General features: G+C 39.3%; 1 protein-coding gene across 3 annotated transcripts in view; it reads right to left on the minus strand.

Moving 5' to 3' along the window:
• Window positions 1-9,362: 9,362 nt before the first annotated feature.
• Window positions 9,363-19,678, minus strand: part of CDK13 (cyclin dependent kinase 13) — a 47,264-nt gene continuing 36,948 nt past the window's right edge. The window contains exons 12-14 of one of the 3 annotated variants that reach the window (XM_082284089.1): window positions 19,066-19,217; window positions 15,525-16,085; window positions 9,363-14,418 (exon numbers count right to left, since the gene is read on the minus strand). In XM_082284089.1, the coding sequence (XP_082140215.1) occupies window positions 13,562-14,418; window positions 15,525-16,085; window positions 19,066-19,217 (1,570 nt within the window). In that variant the 3' untranslated portion in view covers window positions 9,363-13,561. Of the gene's footprint in view, window positions 14,419-15,524; window positions 16,086-19,011; window positions 19,218-19,678 lie in introns of all 3 variants that reach the window. The other 2 variants (XM_082284090.1, XM_082284088.1) reach the window with 2 other exon arrangements.

Consider the following 19,678-nt stretch of genomic DNA (forward strand, 5'->3'; position numbering starts at 1 on the left):
ACTGTGATGTCTGTTTGCAAATGAATGAACTGCCAAATTGTGTCCCTGTTGGAACTGAAGACAGCTTACACTACCAGCAGTGTTCCTGTACTTAGAATAGCTTCTAAAATAAAATTCCAAGCATGCAGAAAGCTTGTGCAAAGAACCTTTGAATCCCTGTTTTCAAGGTGTCTATTGCATCTGGTTGCATTTTCTGACACTATTTGATTTCCTCTCACAACAGTTGCTGCATGTTTTATACATTGGCTCTCTGTAGCGTGTCATCCTCAGGGCTGTGATGTGAGGAAGAAATAGTTACTGTCTCTACTTTGTGAACATACAACTGCTAGTAGCCCAGTTTAGTTTATCTCTGCTATTAGATCATCCCAGTACACATTAACCAAGTCTCTATCCTCTTACAGCCTGAAAAGTAGATTCTAGTGCTTTACTAAGGCTTTGTGTACTTTATATTTCAAGCAAACAGTTTAAAGGGATCTACCAAAAGTGGGTTGTTTTTCTTTAACACACACACCCCCACCCAACTCTATCCAGAGAAGATAACTTAGGCAGTCTTAACCAAATTTTTCCTCTCCAGAGAGTTTTCTGCTGTCTCTTTTTCCCCCCTCTGTTTTTTTTTCAGTACTGTCCATACAGCAGCCGTAAGTTAAGACTCTTCTGCATTGGTTTTCCATGGAAATAAACATACCTTTACTGCCCTTTCCGATGAAATAGGCTCACTCCACCCTGCAGGACTCTGCTGGAGGGTTTGATGGAATCGTTGTCATCCAACCACCCACCACACTCAGTCACTACAGGTCCTGTTAGTTTACGTTGCTGGAGATGACAAAACTATGACAACAAGTAAGTCACACAGATCCCCCCTGACTCATCTAAATGAGCCTGCAGTGGTTTAGTGGTGGACTTTGTTGTCAGATGTGTAGTGAATACTGTACAACACAGACATGCCCTTGCCATAGTGGCCCCCCTGCACAGATTAATAAAAAAAGGCCACTACTGAACATGCAGACAAGTGGTGCTCAGATCTGTGTTAAACGTTGCAAATTCAGCAACAGGCAAAAAGAACCCCAGGCAAAGTCGCTTGAAAAAGACAACAGAAAAAGCGTGTAAGAAGAAGGCACAGGGAAAGGGTTGCATTGATCCCAGTTCTTTCTGGTAGCTTCCCAACACAACCATCTCTTAAATACTTAGATTTCCACTGAGGAGATCCTTGTTGATAGTACATCAAATTGGATGGAGAACTACCTCATGAAAGCATAAAATCAGGTATTCTTGCTCCAGCAGCCACAGGATGTATTATTGTTTTTAAATCCATGAATGACAAGAAAACAGATGTGCATTCTGAGAGAAGTGAGTTTGGTGAGCAGCAGAAATAAAAAGGTTGTCTGCCTAGGAATCTTTTTCATTCAATATGCTTAATTTTTACCGCCAGTTAAAAAAGGTAGTTCAACTTCAGTCTAGTGCCAGTTACTTCAGTGCTAAATCCTACTTTAGAAGCTTTTGAACAGCCAGAAGATCTGCTACAGAACAACTGCTTTCTGTCTTGAAACCTTTCAATGAGCAGAAGGAAAAAGCAAGGTTCTGGTGTCATTCTAGCTGTATTGATGTATCAGAGAAAAGCAGCAGAAACACATCTAGTCAAGGCTTTAACAGCAACAGTGTTTCTAGGTAAGCATCCCAAAATAAATAATCCAATTTCGGGCCTGGTGAGGGTCATCAATACAGCTGCCTTGCCCCTCCAGCACCTCGTGGCAAGGAGAATCTAGTGAAAGGGTCTGCACCTTCAAAAACACCATTTGCACGCGTCTTTCTCAGTCATTTGTAATATCACAAAGCATCAGCACAGACCATGGGCAAGAGTCCAGAACGTGTAACAAGTGTCCCCATAAGGGACACAAAAGAGTAGAAAGCTGAAGAAAGGTAAGACCTGTATTCGTTCCCTTACTCTGTTTCTTCACAGGTTCCACAACCTTGTGACGAAGCCTTGCATTTGCTCTGGAGTCACTTTCCACCAGCTATTCCCATATATTTTCTATGGTTGACACTTCATTTGAACCAGATATTTCTCTCTTAAAAGGTTTCCACTCTTTTGTGACTTAAGCCACCCATAATTTTTTTAATCTATTTATTTTATTATAAAATAAACAATGTATTATTCAGAGCTATCTGTATCACCAAAAGATTTTTCCATTCTGAGCTATCACTTTCCTAGTTCTGACAAAGCAGAAACAAATGTTTTCAAATCAGACAGGTTAAGATTGCATATTTCAAATGTGTTTCAAACTAAGCTTGCTGACGGCTGAAACAAGAAAGTTAATTCCATTGAGCTTTTCCAACAGTCAGTCTCAGGATGGGAGCTGCCAGTGACCATCTTTTTTATAATAATAATGTTGTTGCAATCATCTGCCTGCAGTTTTCACACTCCTGCTTAATTATTTTTGTCCTGAGGTCCTGTTGAATGTGTTTTGGTTATTATTGTTTCTTTTTACTAGTTGCAAGTTTTAAGGATCTTTCACAATGGTAAAGAAAAATTGGTTTTAAAATTCCAAGTAATATCTATACATGTGTATAGAGTGAGTAAAATTAATAACTTTGATGATTCTAGTTGTGAAGAGGTATGGGATACAGACCTTTTCAGTAGCCATAAACTAAAGCATTAAGTTAAATACTCTTTTTACTAAGAAATGCTACATAGATTTTGTCAAATCCCAAATCTCACTGTCCATCACTTGGTGGTAGAGAGAAGCACATCTTATGAAATCCAGCACAATGTTATGTCTGAACCTCACCTAGCAACTCCCACATAAAACCACCAGTTTTGTTTAAACCACAACAAAGACACTTAATATTCAAAGATTTGCCTTTGTGGTATCCCAGTCAGAAAGAGTTAAAACAGTTCACAGCTTTTTCTTGGAATTTCCCTCTCCTCTCCAGAGAGGACTGTTCTGGAGTCGTGTAAACACAGACATCTGCTTGCTGTCACTTCATAATTCCTTTAAATTCATAAGAATAGAAAGAATCCCAGAGGGAGTTCCAGACCAGGCCACTTTCAGCCACCAGCCCTCCATGCCTTTATCCAGTAAAAAGGCAGATGAAGTGCTGGGGCTCATACATCTGTTTCATGGACATTCTGGCTATGAACTTTGAAGTTAATATTACAGCTTGTTCTGTCTGAAAATAGTATCAAACCAAATTTATTTTTCATACTGAGAATGGGCAAAATTGTCCGACTTTTATATACCTAAAGTGTGTAAGGGAAATTGCGAAGTACAGTAGGCTTACGGTAAGAAGATTGTTAAACTAGAGTTGCTATCTAACAAAAAAAGATTTCTGCTCTCCCTATTACATTCCCTGAAACTGGATAATCAATAACACATTCAGATCAAGTTACAAATGCATTGCCTTCCTGGGAGGAGGAATGCCAGCAGAAGTCAGCCATGCTTTCCAACACATGCTAATGATACGTGGTAGCTGTTTAATTCTGTGGGCATCTCTCTCACACTCTGCTGTAACTGTTCATTACATGTTCCAAATTCTGATAGAGTTCTGAAAAGAACCCCTTAATTTCCTCAAGCACCTTTCAAATCTAGTGTAGAGAATACCAATAGACTCAGAAACATTGCTCTTAACAAAAGAATGAGCATTCAAGGACTTTGAATAAATTAGAATTTCCGTGATTTCTTAGATAATCTACAGGTTTGTGTGTTTCACAGCTCTCCAGGAGAGTCTTCTGTGGCCAAATATGTATGCAAAATTATACATGATTTTTCTAATGGAAGGTGGTTTTATTAAAAAACACCAACATTCTATTCAAAAGGAAACTTCTGACACTGGAGAATTAAATGGAAATCCCTGCTGAAGTTAACAGGGGTTTTGGTTTTCGCCCTTTGTCTGAACTAAAATCTGCAGTGACAGCAGGAACAATTTCAACCTAAGATAATAGTTTTAAGTTTTCATTCATAACACCATAGCAATGGAGGTCACAGTCTCCTTAGAAAAGGAGTACTTGCACTATTGAATTTCACTGCATGTGGACATGATTTATGCTGTAATCAGAAGCCTAGCGCCTTCCAGTGGAAGATTCTCAAGCAATTGTCACGGAGCAAACCAGTCTTTAGCTCACTAGGCATTAATTTAACAAGATTTTTTTTTTTTTTTTTTTAATGACCAGTATCTTCATAACTGATTGATGCCTGATCTGGTGCAGCGCCTGCTCTCTCATCTCCTGTGGTTCAGCTTTTCAGATTAAAGAGTCAGAAAGCCAATTGTGACAGTATTGTAAAATGTAATATTGTAATAAACTTTTCATGCTTCAAAACAGAAAAATAATCCACAAATTGATTTCCAGAGTTGAGATTTCAGGTCCTGAACTGTTCTTTGGTTAGGGACTCTTTTTGGACAGAACCTTTAAGTGACACAATCACTTTCTAAAGCATAGAACTGTCACCATAATTATAAGGGGGTTTTATGCATTTTATTTTTTAAAAGCTACAGTAAATCAAGCTTAAAAATGTTAATGCATTCCTGGTAGTGGTCAAGCTGAGCAAATGCTGAATTTATATTCCAGCAATATGTAATACTTCACATGATGTAGATGATGTTTTGTAAAACACAGGGTATACAATACATGTGTTACAAACCTGATTCCTTGCTTTTTATGACTACCTACAGAGTGTTTAATGACAACTTGAGGCAGCTTTTGCCTTCCCATTTAGGAACAGTTTTAGAACGGTTCTGAAAAACAGTAGGAGCTGCCAGCTTCCCTGGTGCACTTTGGAGCATCCTACCAATAAGAAATCTAATCCCATTTGTTGGGTCTGTTTATGTGCTGATGAATTTAATAATGCTGCTGTGGATGTGTTCTCTCTCCTGTCCTGTGAAATCCTTCAACAGAGTTACATGACTCGTCAAGGCGTTACACAACCAAATGGTGCTCTCTTGGAAAGGGCAGAGCCCGTGTCCTATTAAACACTGCACAGCAAAGCAAGTGCCTGTACGTTTTTCATGTTGATTTTGTCTTGTCAAACTGTTGTCTCTGCATTGTGTAGAAGTTTGGTCAGTTATCACCATTTCCTATAGCAGGAGCTGTTTTAAATATCAATCACACTTAAAACAGAAGAAATATATTCCCTCAAATTGAGCATCAGTGAAGCATCTATATTTGATGTTCTTTCTATTCTGCATATGAAATCCAGACTTTTTCCTGTTAACTGCAGCCTCTTTTGTTGTCTAAAGAAGGTTTTAAACATTTTTATTTTTATTTAGTCAATATAACTGATCCCTCTCATTCTCATAGCATTTTTCTTCCCAATTCTGTAAAGGAAATTGATGATCTCACCTAAATTTAAACTACCAGCTTCCTTATTTTGTTATGGACTGCAATGACCATATTTAGTTCTGTTGGATGCTCCTTACTCCCCTTCTGCTCTTGCCACCACGAACATGTCACATGGATTAAATATTTAGACAGAAACATACTTTAGCCAAGACAGGAGGAAGCCTCATATTGGGACTGCATCTCAAACAATCCAATATTTTTAGAACTTGATGGAAATACTTTTTCAGTCCTTTGATGGTGCTTTGATTTACAGCTTCCCATAATGAAGGGCATTGTTAATAGTTTTTACATTACAAAAGCTCCATAATGCTGAAACCTTAATACAGGACTGAGGAATGAAAAAGAAAAAACAAACAAAAAAAAAAGCAGTGGAGGAGGCTGCAAGGTAGCAACAAATGACAGGCACTCACATAAAGTGTGCAGAATGTTTCCCTGGATGTGAAGAAACAATTTGCATTCTAATGGCTGAGACTAACAAGAAATACCCAAACTCAAACTGAACGGGAGCGTCCCAGGAGATGAGTGGAAAGAGAAGGTCATCTCCGATTCACCTGATGCTAAAAGCTGAAATAGGTTTGAATTTCTGATAGAACAGGTCTGCAAAGTTCTGTGGAATTTTTTGGCTGTTTTATCATAATTCCCAAAAGGCAACATTGTAATGGCAAGTACAGTTTGCAAATAAAAATCATTACTGCCTGCATGTCTTCTTTCACTGTCCTGCATAAACATATGTGCTTGCTTGGAAGTCTCACAGCAGGATCTGCAATCCATAACACAAAGCAGTCTGAGGGGGAAAATGTACAGAGCTTCTAAAATCTGCCAGGTTTAGAGTAATACTTTCCTGATGTGGAATTGCCAAACCATCTGCAGGTAAGTTTTTAACTATTATTTACTACTTCAATTCTCATATACAGCATTAGTAGATTCCTTTTCATTTCCCATGTCATCTGTAGTTCTTACTCCATTCCCTACCCCCTCCCCCTCATGAACAATTTTTAGAAAAAAAGGGATTTAAAAATGGTCACAATTAATCTTTGTTCTGCAAAGAAAGCAGTCAGAAGGTCCAAGGCCTTCCTTGTCTTGAGGGCAAGGATGCCAGCCCAGGGATGACACGAGCTTTCAAGAGTATTTGTGGGGCAGAAAAGGTTACAGGACTGCACATGGATAACTTTGGCTGCTGTTTTTGTTTGCTGTGCACATCTTCGTTTTCCAGTGTGGGGATGTGTTTTAATTTTAACTCTAGTGCAGGAAGGCAGGGAATGGCCTGCTCCTCTTCTGTAACTTCCATGTATTTTTTGCCACCGGGTTAGCTGCAAAGCAGAAGTCCCAATCCATCAATCCTACATTGATTTGCAGGTGGTTTCTAACATCCAAATGCTGCTCTCTGAAGGGCAATACCAGTAAAGAAAACCAGAAAATTTAAAAAACCAAACCAAAACAAACAAAAGAACACCACCAAACCAGTTCCTGCTTTGAAATCATTCCTGCAGATAATTTCTGCAGGTGGTAAGGATGAAGGAGAATGAAAATAAGTAATGATCTCTTCCTTGCTCCTTGTTCGGGAAAAATTGCCTCCTAAAGTCAGGCTCCTGTTCAGTTCTCTGTACAGCCCATTCTTTGCTCAGGGTGACCTGGGGAGAAAGCAGTGAGAGAAAGCAGCACTAGGGCATTGATGCTCAGAGAGGTGCCCAAAGGCAGGGCAAGCAGACATCGGTGCTCTCCAACCACTGCCACCTGGGCAGAACCAAGATCCTCGAAAGGCAGTCGAGAGTGTGCTGTTCCCCATGATGGAACCTGTTGACATGCTTTACACATTTGTAGAACAGATGCAGGAGGAAAGTAAAAAGGGACCTGTGTTAGACGTTGCTGCACACTGAACACTTGCTTCCAGCTATGTCCTCTAGCAACTAATACCACACCCTAGCACACAGGAGGGAGTACAGCAGAGACTTACCTGCACAAGTCAAATAGTAACCACTTATTCCCCTAGGTTCCCTTACAGGTGGCAAACAGCTGTCAGATCTTGTGAGTACCAGAAGCTCCCAGACTGGTTTCTGTAATGCTTACCCTTGAGTATTCCCTTTTCTAACCAGCTATGTCTCCTCTACACTGTATTTTCTAATACTGAAAAAAAATCTTCACAAAGCCTCTTTGCAAAAAGTCCTATTAAAGGTACATTCACTGTGTTACGAGAATTTGCCATATCAATAGTATGCCCAAAGTGCCCCCGGAGGAACTGCTGAAGAAGAATTGAAGCTGTGCTGCGTGAAGTGATCTGAGTACTGCCTATTGGTGAGGGCTGCTCTAAATGAAGAAAAAGCATTACCATAAGGTTCAAAGTTCCTCTGACTGTGCCTTCTCTCCATAGGCAATAAAAAAAGGCCAAAATAAGCGGCCATAGCACATAAACGACTTTAAAAGCAAAACCCTCAAGGTCCATCAACATGAATGCAGTTGACTGGGAAAAGCAACAGTTGCCCTTACTTGTCAAACCAAGTTCTTTCTGCCCATGTTTACTGCAACTGCAAAGTGCTCCAACTTTCATTTTCTTCCATATGGTGGGGGTGTTTGGTAGCTCTAAACCTGTTCATCCAGATGGCCTGTCAGGTTTTATAGGCATCCCTTAAAAACAGAAGCAACCTAATCCTGGTTCAGGTAATTCAAAAGAAAATTCTGCAAAACTGCATTGTTCTTTCAAAGCTAACAGGCATTAATTCGTGGCTTTGACATGAGAGGACTGGTTTCCTCTCTTGCCACCGATTTCATAGACCCATTCCTTGCTCTGTGTTGATACAGGCTGTTCTGCAGTTACTCGTGTATCTCCTCTTTCACTTGATGCTATTTTACATGCAGCTGAGGATATCAACTGACACACAGATCCCACCGGAATTATTACTGGTACCCTACTGCACAGCTGGCTACTCCTATGGCAGTAAGAGCTCAGTGAAAGGGATGACCACCCTTCTCAAACCATTTCAGGTTCGTGCTGCAATATAATCACAGCCAACATTTGTTATGAGTTGCAATAGCAGCTTTCACGAGAAAAAACACAGCAGACAACTGGAATTGGTTACACACAACTGCCAGATCTGCTACATGCAAGTCAACACCCTATGAAATACACTCTGAGCTTGTCGCCAGAACTGAAGGTCAGGCTTTAATTGTAGCCGTCACCAAAGTATTGTTTCCAAAGTGAGATGTTTTGGGCTGCAGATACACATCTTGTCAACCTAATGTCAAACAACACCTCTGTAACTGCTGCTGGCCCCTGTAACTTCCAACTGCATTTTCACTGCCCATCTATTGGCTTTATCAATGACAAGTGATGAAGCAGCACTCTGCCCAACCTCAAGAGGACTGAAGATAACAGCAAGTGACATATTTTTGGATGGAGGTATAGCATTTATTGAAAGATTCAAAAGGTTTCGTTAGATTAACTAATACAGTAGGAAAAAGACAAGAAAAGCCTCAGGCATTCAAAGCACAGTTGCTTAAGCCAGGCTCAATTCACAGTGTCTCACCAGACACTGAAAATACCTGGCTCTTTGGGTTTGATTTCCCATTGCTTCTAACACGCACACCATCCTCTTTAAAGAGACAATGGCGGGAAATATTAACTACACCTCTGCTTGGACACTGCAAAGAAAAAATGTGATGCTGTCCATAGCCCACCATCCTGAGCAGCTCACAGGTGCTGAAGCAGCAGCTTCTCAGCCCCTGTCCCACACCCACATCCCAGCACTCTTGTCTGGTCTCAGGGCACCATCAGTGCTCGAAGGGATGCTCTGCTACACCTTGGCTCCTGCATCACCCACTCTGCCAGCAAAGCCTCACACTGCCAGTCCCTGGAGGGCTCCTTTGAAACAGGACTGGAGCAGTAAAGGGGTTTTATTAATAACTTGCAGAATTTCAATACACTAAAAACATTCTTAGTTTAACCCAATGTTCTTTTGAAATGCTATTTGACAAGCAGAGAGGGAAAACAACGAAAGACTTCAATTTTCATGTATTTTATTTACAGGCTGCACAATACATTTTATATACAAATGGCTTAAAATAACGAAGAGTAAGCAAGCTAAAGCATAACAATTTATTTTAAATTAAGTTGTCTCGAAAGAACTCCTGCAATAAAGTTTCTTCACCCTGATAAGCAAGTTAATTTGATTTAAGTCAACCCAAGGTCATTTTATTTTTAAATACAGAATTCAAATAAATTGTCTGGCGATTCCTTAATTTCATTACACACTTCTGTAAATATAGAACATCCCAAAACTCTGAAGAAGGGTAATAGCCAAAATTTCCTCATGTAAAAAACACCACAACAGAACAGACTGGAGAAATGTTGTATGTAAAACACTTGAGTGTTTTATTAATGAAAAGAAGAATGCAAGTAGTACATCTGACATTTTCGTCTCTTGGAAACAGAATTCATGGTCCGAGACCTAATTTGCCTGCAGACAAGAGGTATCCTGTGTTACTTCAGTACTTCAGTTTTTACCACACAATTATCAAACCTATCCAACTGTAAACTCCACCAAAACTGAAACTGTGTCCTACACCAAGCAAAAGGAGAAGAGCACTCAAAACCATAAGAACTTACAACATGACATTTACTGCCTCTGCTTCTAGAAATCACCTGACACTACTGTGGGATGGAGAAATTTTAATAAGAGACCACATTTTATGGAAGCATAAGAAAATACAGAAGTTTACCATTTAAAATTTATCCAAGAAATTATATTAACATTTAAGGATACATGTATTTTTATACCTCTTCCCTAGCACTGTTCATTCTGTTCAGGATAACAACAACTAGCAATCCATAAAAGCGGTTTCCTTTTCCTTTGGCTGAATTTAGCATTTTAATAGTCTAAGTGTTTTAAGTCATGGTCATAAGCAGTCAAGTTGTGCTTGCTTTCTTCCTCTTGGTATGGCTAAAGACCACTTAATATAAATAATTAAGTACTTGCTATGTGATAGTCCATTATTACAGTATTTCACTACGTTTATTTAGAAACACAAACACACAACACTTACTTTTCAATGTAGTATCCAGGTCTCTGTAGCTCACTTTGGAATTGCAGCACAGAAAACATAAACCCAAAGGTATGAGGGAGAAAGTAACAAAAGCCACAGCTCCACAGAAAAATAATGCTGTTTTCAGAATGCCTACTACTGCATCAAAAATGCAAGAGCCACGTGATATAAAATGCCAAACTAGTACAGCCTCTGCTGAGTGGAGTTCACTCATAAGGGTAAAATGCTGCCATAAGCACCTAGTCATGTGATTTAATTCAAAAGAAATGCTGACAGGTAATACACAGGTCCAGTAAAAATGAATGTGGACCTTAGATCCGGGCAGTTCCCTGGCTGCTAACCTGCCCAGACACAATTCCAGGCCAGGGGAGTGTGGCTGCAACCCTCCTGCCACACCCTCAAGGGCAGAGCTCCTCACCTGTACCCAGCCCCCACCAGCCCAGGAGGAAAGGTGTCAGCAAAAGAGCCAAGAAGATTCCCTGGGTTGCAGAGAAGGCAATCTTTTCAGAGTTATCACATACGGAAATACACTAACTTTCCCTCCAAATTATCCCAACACTGCTGTGCCAGGCAAATACAGTGTTCAAAGTCACAGGCTAGTAATCTTTAAGCTGGGGAAAAGTCATTGTACAGTATTCATCTGCTACAGCATGCCACAGTCTTGTTTCTGATTCATCTGGAAATAACTTGTTTATTGCACCTCTGCTCTCCTCACAGTCAGGATTACTTGTGCTGGGGCTACTGGAGTTTTTTTCATGGCAAAGGACTGAAATCCATTTTGGTAGAAAAATGTATGAGAGTGCTGCCAGCCCATGAGGAAACTGCACATTCATTTACACATGCAGAGGGGACTGACTTCTCTGCACTGAATGAAGCGAACTAAATGACTTGAAAATTTATGTCTAAAAGGGAATGTAGGAGACTCAACTTTTTCCTTGCATTTTGTACTGGAAGTCAATTAATTTAGTCCTCTGAGATCTACTTTCCATTTGAACTTACCTGTGCTTTTAGACCACTATTGCTTGCAATTTCACTTCAAGTGCAGGTGAGTAACCCCAGACTGCACATCTTTAGTGAAAGTAAGTGCATATAAGCTTTGAAAGTCTTTTGCTTGATTCTAAAAAAAACAACAAAACAAAGCAATGTGTGTGTATATTTGTGAGTCTGGGTTTTTTAAAGAATAGTAAACAAAGAGCCTTAGCCAGCATTGCCCATATCTAAATGACACTAATGATTTTTGTCTTTATAATTTTACTAGCAGAAAAATGCTACAAGGGTGTCCTTACTCAAGGGAAAAACAGTCCAGTGAACTGTAATTCATGTGAAGCTTTTGCCTTTCTTAAGCACGGCCTATTCAGGTTGTAAGTATTTGACTGACGTGGCCACTTTCATTTTCAGATAGCAGGATTTTCTGCTGTGTCTAGTGAAGGCAACTGCCAGACTTGGGGACAGCATAAGCAGCAGGACGCTCTCCATTCCTCATCTGCCAGATCCTCAAACACTCCGCAGTTAGCAAAGGGAGTTTCGCCATGCTCTACAGTGTGGGAATTAGCCATATATGAACCAGGATTTTCAATTAAAACAAAACACTAACAGCTTTGGCTTCTATTCTGAAAATCCCAAAAGTCATTGACAAGACATTTGTAATAGTGTAAGTAGAAATTTTACTTTTTAAAAAGTAGTATTTAAACATTCAAGTTACATAAGGTACCGATTTGTCAACTGGATAATCAGTTGGAAAATTGTTTCCAATATGGGCTTCAAGACATCCTATTACGTACAGGCAAAATATAACCATACCTCCTCTCTGCAGGAGAGAAACCACTTGTTATCAGAGGAAACAAAAAAGAAACTATGCTGGAAGTTGTAATTAGTATGAGGAGTGGCTCTTTGTAAGAGTTTTAAGTATAAAAATGTTAGCTGTTCCGAGACACTCAATTCCAGTATTAAAATGTTCTGTGGAATAGCAGATATAAAATCAATTAATTGGCACAATCACAAGTTTAGAGTGAATTACAACTAGTGTCAAACGTTTTGCCATTGCTTTAAATACTGGTCTTTTTTCCTTTGGTTACTTCCTACAATGCAGTACTTGGGGTAAAAAGACAACAGTGTCAGCTTTTCACACAAAGTAAAGAAATTACTGCTGTTGACATTTAAGAGAAAAAAAACTATGTCATCACTTGGTAAGGACATAATAAGTATAGTTTATTTGGCAGAGGAACTAAAACACTTACTACAAGTCCAACAGGGAGCTGAGGAAAAACTACACTCTTCATTCTTCTCCTCACTTTCAACATTTCTCATGAAGTTCAATTTGGAAATTACAATTTTATCTAGGTAAAATCAGGTCTCTAAGTAACTGGCCCATGTGAAGCAAACAGCACAAGGTTATGACCTGTTCAAGTTTCTTATTATTATCTGAATTCTCTTGTTAATTACCTAGGTTTAGGCATCATGTTCATAGCAATCTATGAAGTACTTCCAAATTTTTGCAGACCTTAAGCTTACATGTTAAGGCACTTACCATTCAAGTAAAACAGTTTTTATATAAACAAGTGTGGGAGATGGAGAGAACATTTGACCAGAACACCCATTTTTTTTTTTCTTGAAAGAAAAAAAAAACGTTGACCAAACATTTATAAAATTTTGCATCAAGAGAAAGGTTGTGTTTTATTATCTGAAATGAGCACGAAGTACACCTTCCACAATAACACTGAAAGCAGTGCAAAGACTGACAGTGACCTTTGACTAAAGGTAGTTTTGTAAAAGAAAAATACCAAATAAATCAGTGCCCTGCTTTGATTGTTGTAAAATTTCTTTTTTACATAAAAGTTGGTCCAAACTTACAAAAAAAGCACAAATGTGCATAGTTCAGAAGATCTGAAAGAGTGTCATAAAAAGCTGATGTCCCTAAATTTAGCATCCACTTAAAACTGCCAAAATACAAAATAAAAGTCAGAACTAGAGTTTGTGAACATGTACAATCAAGTCATCTAGTTTTTAGACAGCATGAGTTGTAAGCATTTTTTTAATTTTTCCTACTGTATGCAAGACCCTTTTCCACATAAAAATAAAGCTGTTGAATTAACATTATTCAAGTCTGTTGAATTGCTGCTTTAAATTGCAGCTAGGGGGAAAAAAAAGTTTTTCCAGATAAAAATGATGTGCCTGAGGAAAAACAGATACTCAATATGGTAATCCTCTGCCTCGCCCTCTCACTGCAGATGTGCTAATGTGTCCCCTGTATCCTTGGGAATAGCCAGGTCCTTGGGCAGGAGAAGTCCAAGTTTGTCCATGCATGTGGCTGATGCCAGTGGGATTTTCCTGTAAATTACTTCCATAGCTATAGTTGTGCATCTTTGTGGGCAAAGAGTGCGTACTCTCTGGCCCTGTGGAAGCATCACTGCTGCTCCCCAAAACTGGGATTGGGCCATGGCTGTATTCAAACCTATGGTCTTTATCTCCACTGAACAGCATGGGGCCAGCGTTGAGGTAAATGTCTCCATAACCAGTTACTGAGCTGGGAAAGGATTCTGGAAAGGCTGATGGAGGAGGGGCAGCACCAGAGTGAGATGAAGCAGTACTGTAGTTATCCAAAGACTGAATATCTGAGTTTCCAAGGAAACTCCTCCTTTCTAATACTCCTGATGATCTGCTTCCTATTCCATCGCTAGTGCTGTAACAGGCAGATGAGAAGGACGATGATCCAAAGTTATCCTTGTAGTCTGGGCCTGTTACATAGGAATCTCTAGCCTGATAATCCACACTCGTTTGTACTGGCTCCTCTGTTGACGCCTGAGCTTGATGCTGAGCCAGCAGCTGCAGAAGAGCTGCTTTCACTCCTGCGTGAGGATCTGTTCCTGAAGAGTTACCTATAGGCAAATGCTGATTCTCTGTCCGATAATCAAGGTCTTCATCAGTGAGCGGCGGAGGCTCCGGTGGCTCGGGGGGACGCTGGTCTGGAGGCAAGATCCGAGGGCGCTCCTGCTCAGGTGTTCGGTTCAGAAGTCTCATCTCAGACTGCCTAGCCAAATCCTCTTGACCTAAGAAGATGAAAAAAAAAAACCCCTTTGGAATAAAAATATACAAATAACAGGACCAGAAAGAAAAGGACTCCTTCCTGGAAAAACACTGAGGTTTGTTAACTTCAATTCTCATGAATTTATTAGTTAAATTTATCAGTAATTATATAGATTATTTTGGACAAAATCTGGCAACAGCTCATTTGCCTCAGGAGCGTAATGCAGGTTACTCATTAAAGTAAGATTATGACAGTCAGTTAAAGAAAACCAGTACAAGCTCCTTAAAAAAAACCCCACCAAAACCAAACAACCAGAACAAAACTCGAGCAACACAAACACTAGAAGTTCACAGAAGGATCAGGAAAGATTAGTAGATAGGGATAGAAGTCTCGAGGGACAAAAGGCCACCCTATCAAAGAACAGCAAAACTCAAGGTTTAAAATAAACATGAACAAAAAAGCACACCTGTCAAAAAACCCCCAAAACCCTCCAAAACATTTCAGAATATTTCTTTCAACAGCTGCAAACACCACAAAACAATACATGAACCACCACAATAAATCTGAATTTGCAATCCAAAAAGATGAACAGAGCTTTAAACTGTGGGAAGACAACAGAAGCCACTACTACACCCCAATGGAAACCTTTAACCATGTGTGTGACAGTTACCAGTCACCACTGAATTTGACACTAAGGAACTGCTCTAGTCAGCATTAAAACCCAAAATAAAATACTGTCTCACCAAAATAAGCTTTACCTAAACACACAGTCAAAACTGGCAAATTACATCTCTGCATCTGCTAGAAAAGACTGTCTTCTCCACCATTCTCCACCACACTCACCATTAAGAAACTGCCCCCCTCCCCCCCCCCGCAGAATAATGATCAATATTTCATCAGTAATACTTGTGTGCCTCTTAGGCTGGGTATCATTGTTTGCTCTGTCTGCACAGCACCTGTTACACTAATAGACAAATTCTCTGATACAGACATAAAACGTGACCAAATCAGTTTAATCTCCTATACTCACACAGATTCATATGGCAAACATGTTAATTCTCTACTCCCAAACTATTACATCTCCAGTACTCCAGGTATTTGCTGGTTAGCAATAAAGGCCTTCAGTACCTGCAGACATGTATAATGACTTGATCAGATGTGGGTAGCCAGGTGCCGGAGATTCCACGTCGTCCCGGCTGACAGACACAGGAGTGGCGGGCTCTGGAGGCTGCCTGAGTTGTATTGACATTTCATTTCCTGATCCATTTTCCTTCTCCTCCAACACAAAATCTTTTTGTTTTGTTTGCTGAGCCTTTATTAACTGAGACAACAGAACAGCAAATGCACTCTGCACAGCTGCCTGGGCAGCATCAGTCTCAACTTTAGGCTGACCCAGCTGAGCAGATGGCACAGGGGGTTGCGTGACCATTGGCTGTTTTAGAGACTCCTGCTCTGGAGGTGGTGGCGGAGGTGGCGGCGGCTGCTGCTGCTGTTCTGACTGTTTTTCACCTGCTGACAAAATTCCAGCAGGAAGATTTATTTTATTTAGTTGCTGCTGAGTCTCGGGGTTTACTTTAATATTCAATACTTGGGCAAACTGTGCCAAACTAACACTTGTTTTAGACTGTAGCAGGTTTAGCAGGATTGCCACTTCATTCTGGTTTAACTGCTGTCCAGTGCTTGTTTTTGCTAAAGACAAAAAAAGTGGTTTTAAGTATTATTTAGAACTGGCATATTTCAGAAACTCAAAAGAAGACTAATCTAGCATGGTTGACATGACTGGTAAAGCATGGGTTTGGACAACACAGAAATGGAACGCTTTTACATATTAACTGTCTTTGGAGAGTATCTATAGGAAATGGAACAGTAAGATCCAATATAACCAAAGTGACTTCCATGAGGGGCACACACGCACTTGGACAGATGGAAAAACACCAAGCTAGAGCTCAATTTTCCACAATATAACTAAGCTGGGGCTTAAGGCGCCCTGCTTTAGGCAGCTGTAAGATTTCCAATCCAATTTCCTATCTTTGACATATCACAACCCTTTGTTAAAATGTAGCCATCTGCAAAATCCATTTCCAGTCATATTCCAGCCCATTCTAATTCAGCATCTGGGTTTTAACACCTGCCCAAGTGACTTGGCTCTGGGTAGCCCAGGAACTCACAGTATAAATGCAAAAGGAAGTGCTGACTTTGAGGGACAATAAGTCAATCACTCAGTAGCAGGAAATATGTGATGATACACAGTTAATTCAATTAAATGGACCTTGCCACAAATAAGAGCAGATTATGATGATGCAGGGGAATATATGAATAAGGAAGTTTGAATATCAAAGTAGTTTCTTAGCTTCCAACACCCATTGTGGTGATTTATTTTGAAAGAAGTGAAGCAGCATGGGTTGCAACATGCCCCATGAGTACATGACTTAGAGAAGAAAGCAGTTAAAAATTAGAAAATGAGTGTGTGAGCAAGCTGGCAGAACTCTGAATTTTTTCTAACCCAGGTCAGCAAAAACACATTCAGTCCTCTTCTATTCTTGCCATTGTGCTATCTTACCAGCATATTAATTCATAGCAGATTAAAAGCCATGCATGACACACAAAAATATTAAGTATTTGCCTTTCAAGTTTTAAGAGTAGCACATCTGCAAAGTGCTGCAAAATCCACAACCCACAACTCTACTTGTGGATGTGCACCAGGATACAAGCACTTGGAACCTACTTAAGCGGGATCCAGGGATTTCAAAATTTTTATATTTTTATATGAATATAAACCACCTTCTCTCTGGTAATACAAAAAAATAAATCACAATTTCTTATGCCTTGTACTGCTGACTCTCAGTCAGATGCTGCAATTAACAGAAGATTTTGTCACATATGAGGATGGTATACTCAACATTAAAACTTCTCTCAGACTCTCAGTGGAAATTCATCAGAAAAATGCCAAACGGAAACTAATCTACCTATTCCATACCCTCTGGCTAGCTTTAAGTTCATTCTAACAGGAAACTGTATTCTGGGAAATCTGTCATAAAATTATTGAGCTCTGAACAGCTCCTGTTAAATTGCAAAATGCAATAACCAGGGGTCCCATTCATGAATCAGAACATTAGCAATTGTCTTTTTAACCTCTCCTTTTGGGGAGAAAAGGAGAAATTAGAAACAAATGCAAGAGTTTTGGCTAAAGCATGCATTTGGTCATGGAGTTACATAATGTGTCTTATTAATAGTATTATCTAAGGTGCATTACGGCTTCCGGAAGTGCTTTGTTTAATACAGGAAATGCCTCTATGTTTCACTGAAAATTAAATTGTCTTCTTTTCTATCTAGACATATTTTTCTGTATACATATGGGTAAACAGAAATATAGGTCTGAATGATTCCTTCTCTATTTGCTTAGTTTATTTTGCATAGTCAGTATTAATGACTAACACTAGTCATCAGACTGTTATGCTATAAAAGCACAAAGAAGATATCCTTTGGACTCTTTAAAAAACTTCTAATACAGTTTCATTGATAGGGGAAAAAGAGTTACAGAAAGTCATTCTTGAAAATGCTGCCAAAACTTTAGCCTAAACATACAGATTAGCAGAATCTCACAGCTGGTTTACAATGAGAAACCAGATGAATGGAGCAAGAGGCAATAAATTGCAATAAAATACGATCAAAATAACTATTTTCTGTGTATCTTCACAGAGAATATTTGGAGCTCTGCTCTACTGTTAAATTAAGGGTTGATTCAAGATGGTTAGTGTTAAAGAATTGTCAGCTACTATGAATGCATAAACTGTGTTTTTCAGCTGAACTCTTCTATCAGTGCCATAGGATTTATGGTCACTTCGCACAATCAAAAATGGTCTTACATTAAACTTACAGGTATCCATCTGATGTTGTAACTCTCTATATTTCTACATTTTGAGAACTGTCACTTAACTGCTGAGTATCTCAAATGGTCTCCATATCAGAACCATTACTTCTTTTGTTATATTTGTAAAACTTGTCTGAAGCATTGTTAAGTTTCAGAATTAGTGGCAGTGCAATTCACAGAGGTAGCTACTTCATGTTATACCAGCTTCTGGGGGGCAGGGGGGGATGGTTTTGGTGTTTGGTTTTTTTGGTTTTTGGTTTTTTTTGGTTTTTTTTTTTTTTACAACTTGATTTAGCCCCAACAACCTGGAAAGCTGAAGACTACCATAACATGAAGATGGAATCTGTTCCATTTGAAATGACAATTGTTCTAAACTCTGCCTTTCTGATCAGTTTATCAATAAAAATAAAGCTTATCCAATCTACGGAGATTGTGAGAAACTTTGAACAGTCACTGGCTTGTGAAATTACAAAAGAATTATAGACGAGCAAGAGCTAAAATCCCCTCAAAATACAGAGCAAGCAAGGTAGTTGCTCTGAGCAGGCTGAAAAGTTTGGTAAAATTGAAGAGGAACACTTATGTTTCCAAAAGCAAAGGCAAATCTTTTGTAACAAAGATTAAACTTACAATACTGTTCCTCCCTCAAGAATCCAAGAGACGTCAATACTTTACAAGTAACATCTAAAATTTCTAGAGGCGCAATCCAAGTAGTAGGTAATCATAAGAACTGAAAATATTACTGACCAAGTGCTACACTAGAGCTGCCCTGAGTTTTGAGTTGGGAAGAAGTTTGCATGCCTTGTGGGGTGTTGGTTCTGCTCTCATCCATGCCTAGAGACAGATCCTTCCTAGGGACTTTAGCTGCTGTAGAGTCATCAGTCATGCCCATCTGCTTCTGTCTTCTGCGTTTCTTACTCCACAGCTCATGGCAATCCTGCCACAAAGGAAGGCTGCAAAGAATGATTGGAGATAATCAGTTTTATCCCTATTTTTATTTTTTTTAAACCATACTGGTAAAATAAACACTTAAATTATACCTAATGTAACTTTTGAAAGGTGAACCGACTAGAACTCGGCAATACATCAGGAAACATTCAAAAGCCAGCAAAATCTCAGACCTGCTTTTTTCTGGCTGAAATCTCTTTACTGAGTGCCTCTTTCAGAAGCACAGGTCCTTCTGGCAGAAAAGAGGAAAAAGTATCTTAAAATGAGAATTATTTTCTGAATTATTTGTGTACTTCAAACTTCAAAATCAATGCTGCACAGTTGCTATGAAATACAACTTGCATACTACCAGATAACTAAGTTATCAATATGAAAGTGTTTTTTTCACAGTCCTTCTGTCTCTTATAAAAGTACTGTTGAGTCATTAGGTCACATACTTGTCCACAGTAACAGACATGGCTATCTA

This window comes from Coloeus monedula, assembly GCF_965178545.1.
Source record: "Coloeus monedula genome assembly, chromosome: 1".
In the NCBI taxonomy this organism is placed as follows: Eukaryota; Metazoa; Chordata; class Aves; order Passeriformes; family Corvidae; genus Coloeus; species Coloeus monedula.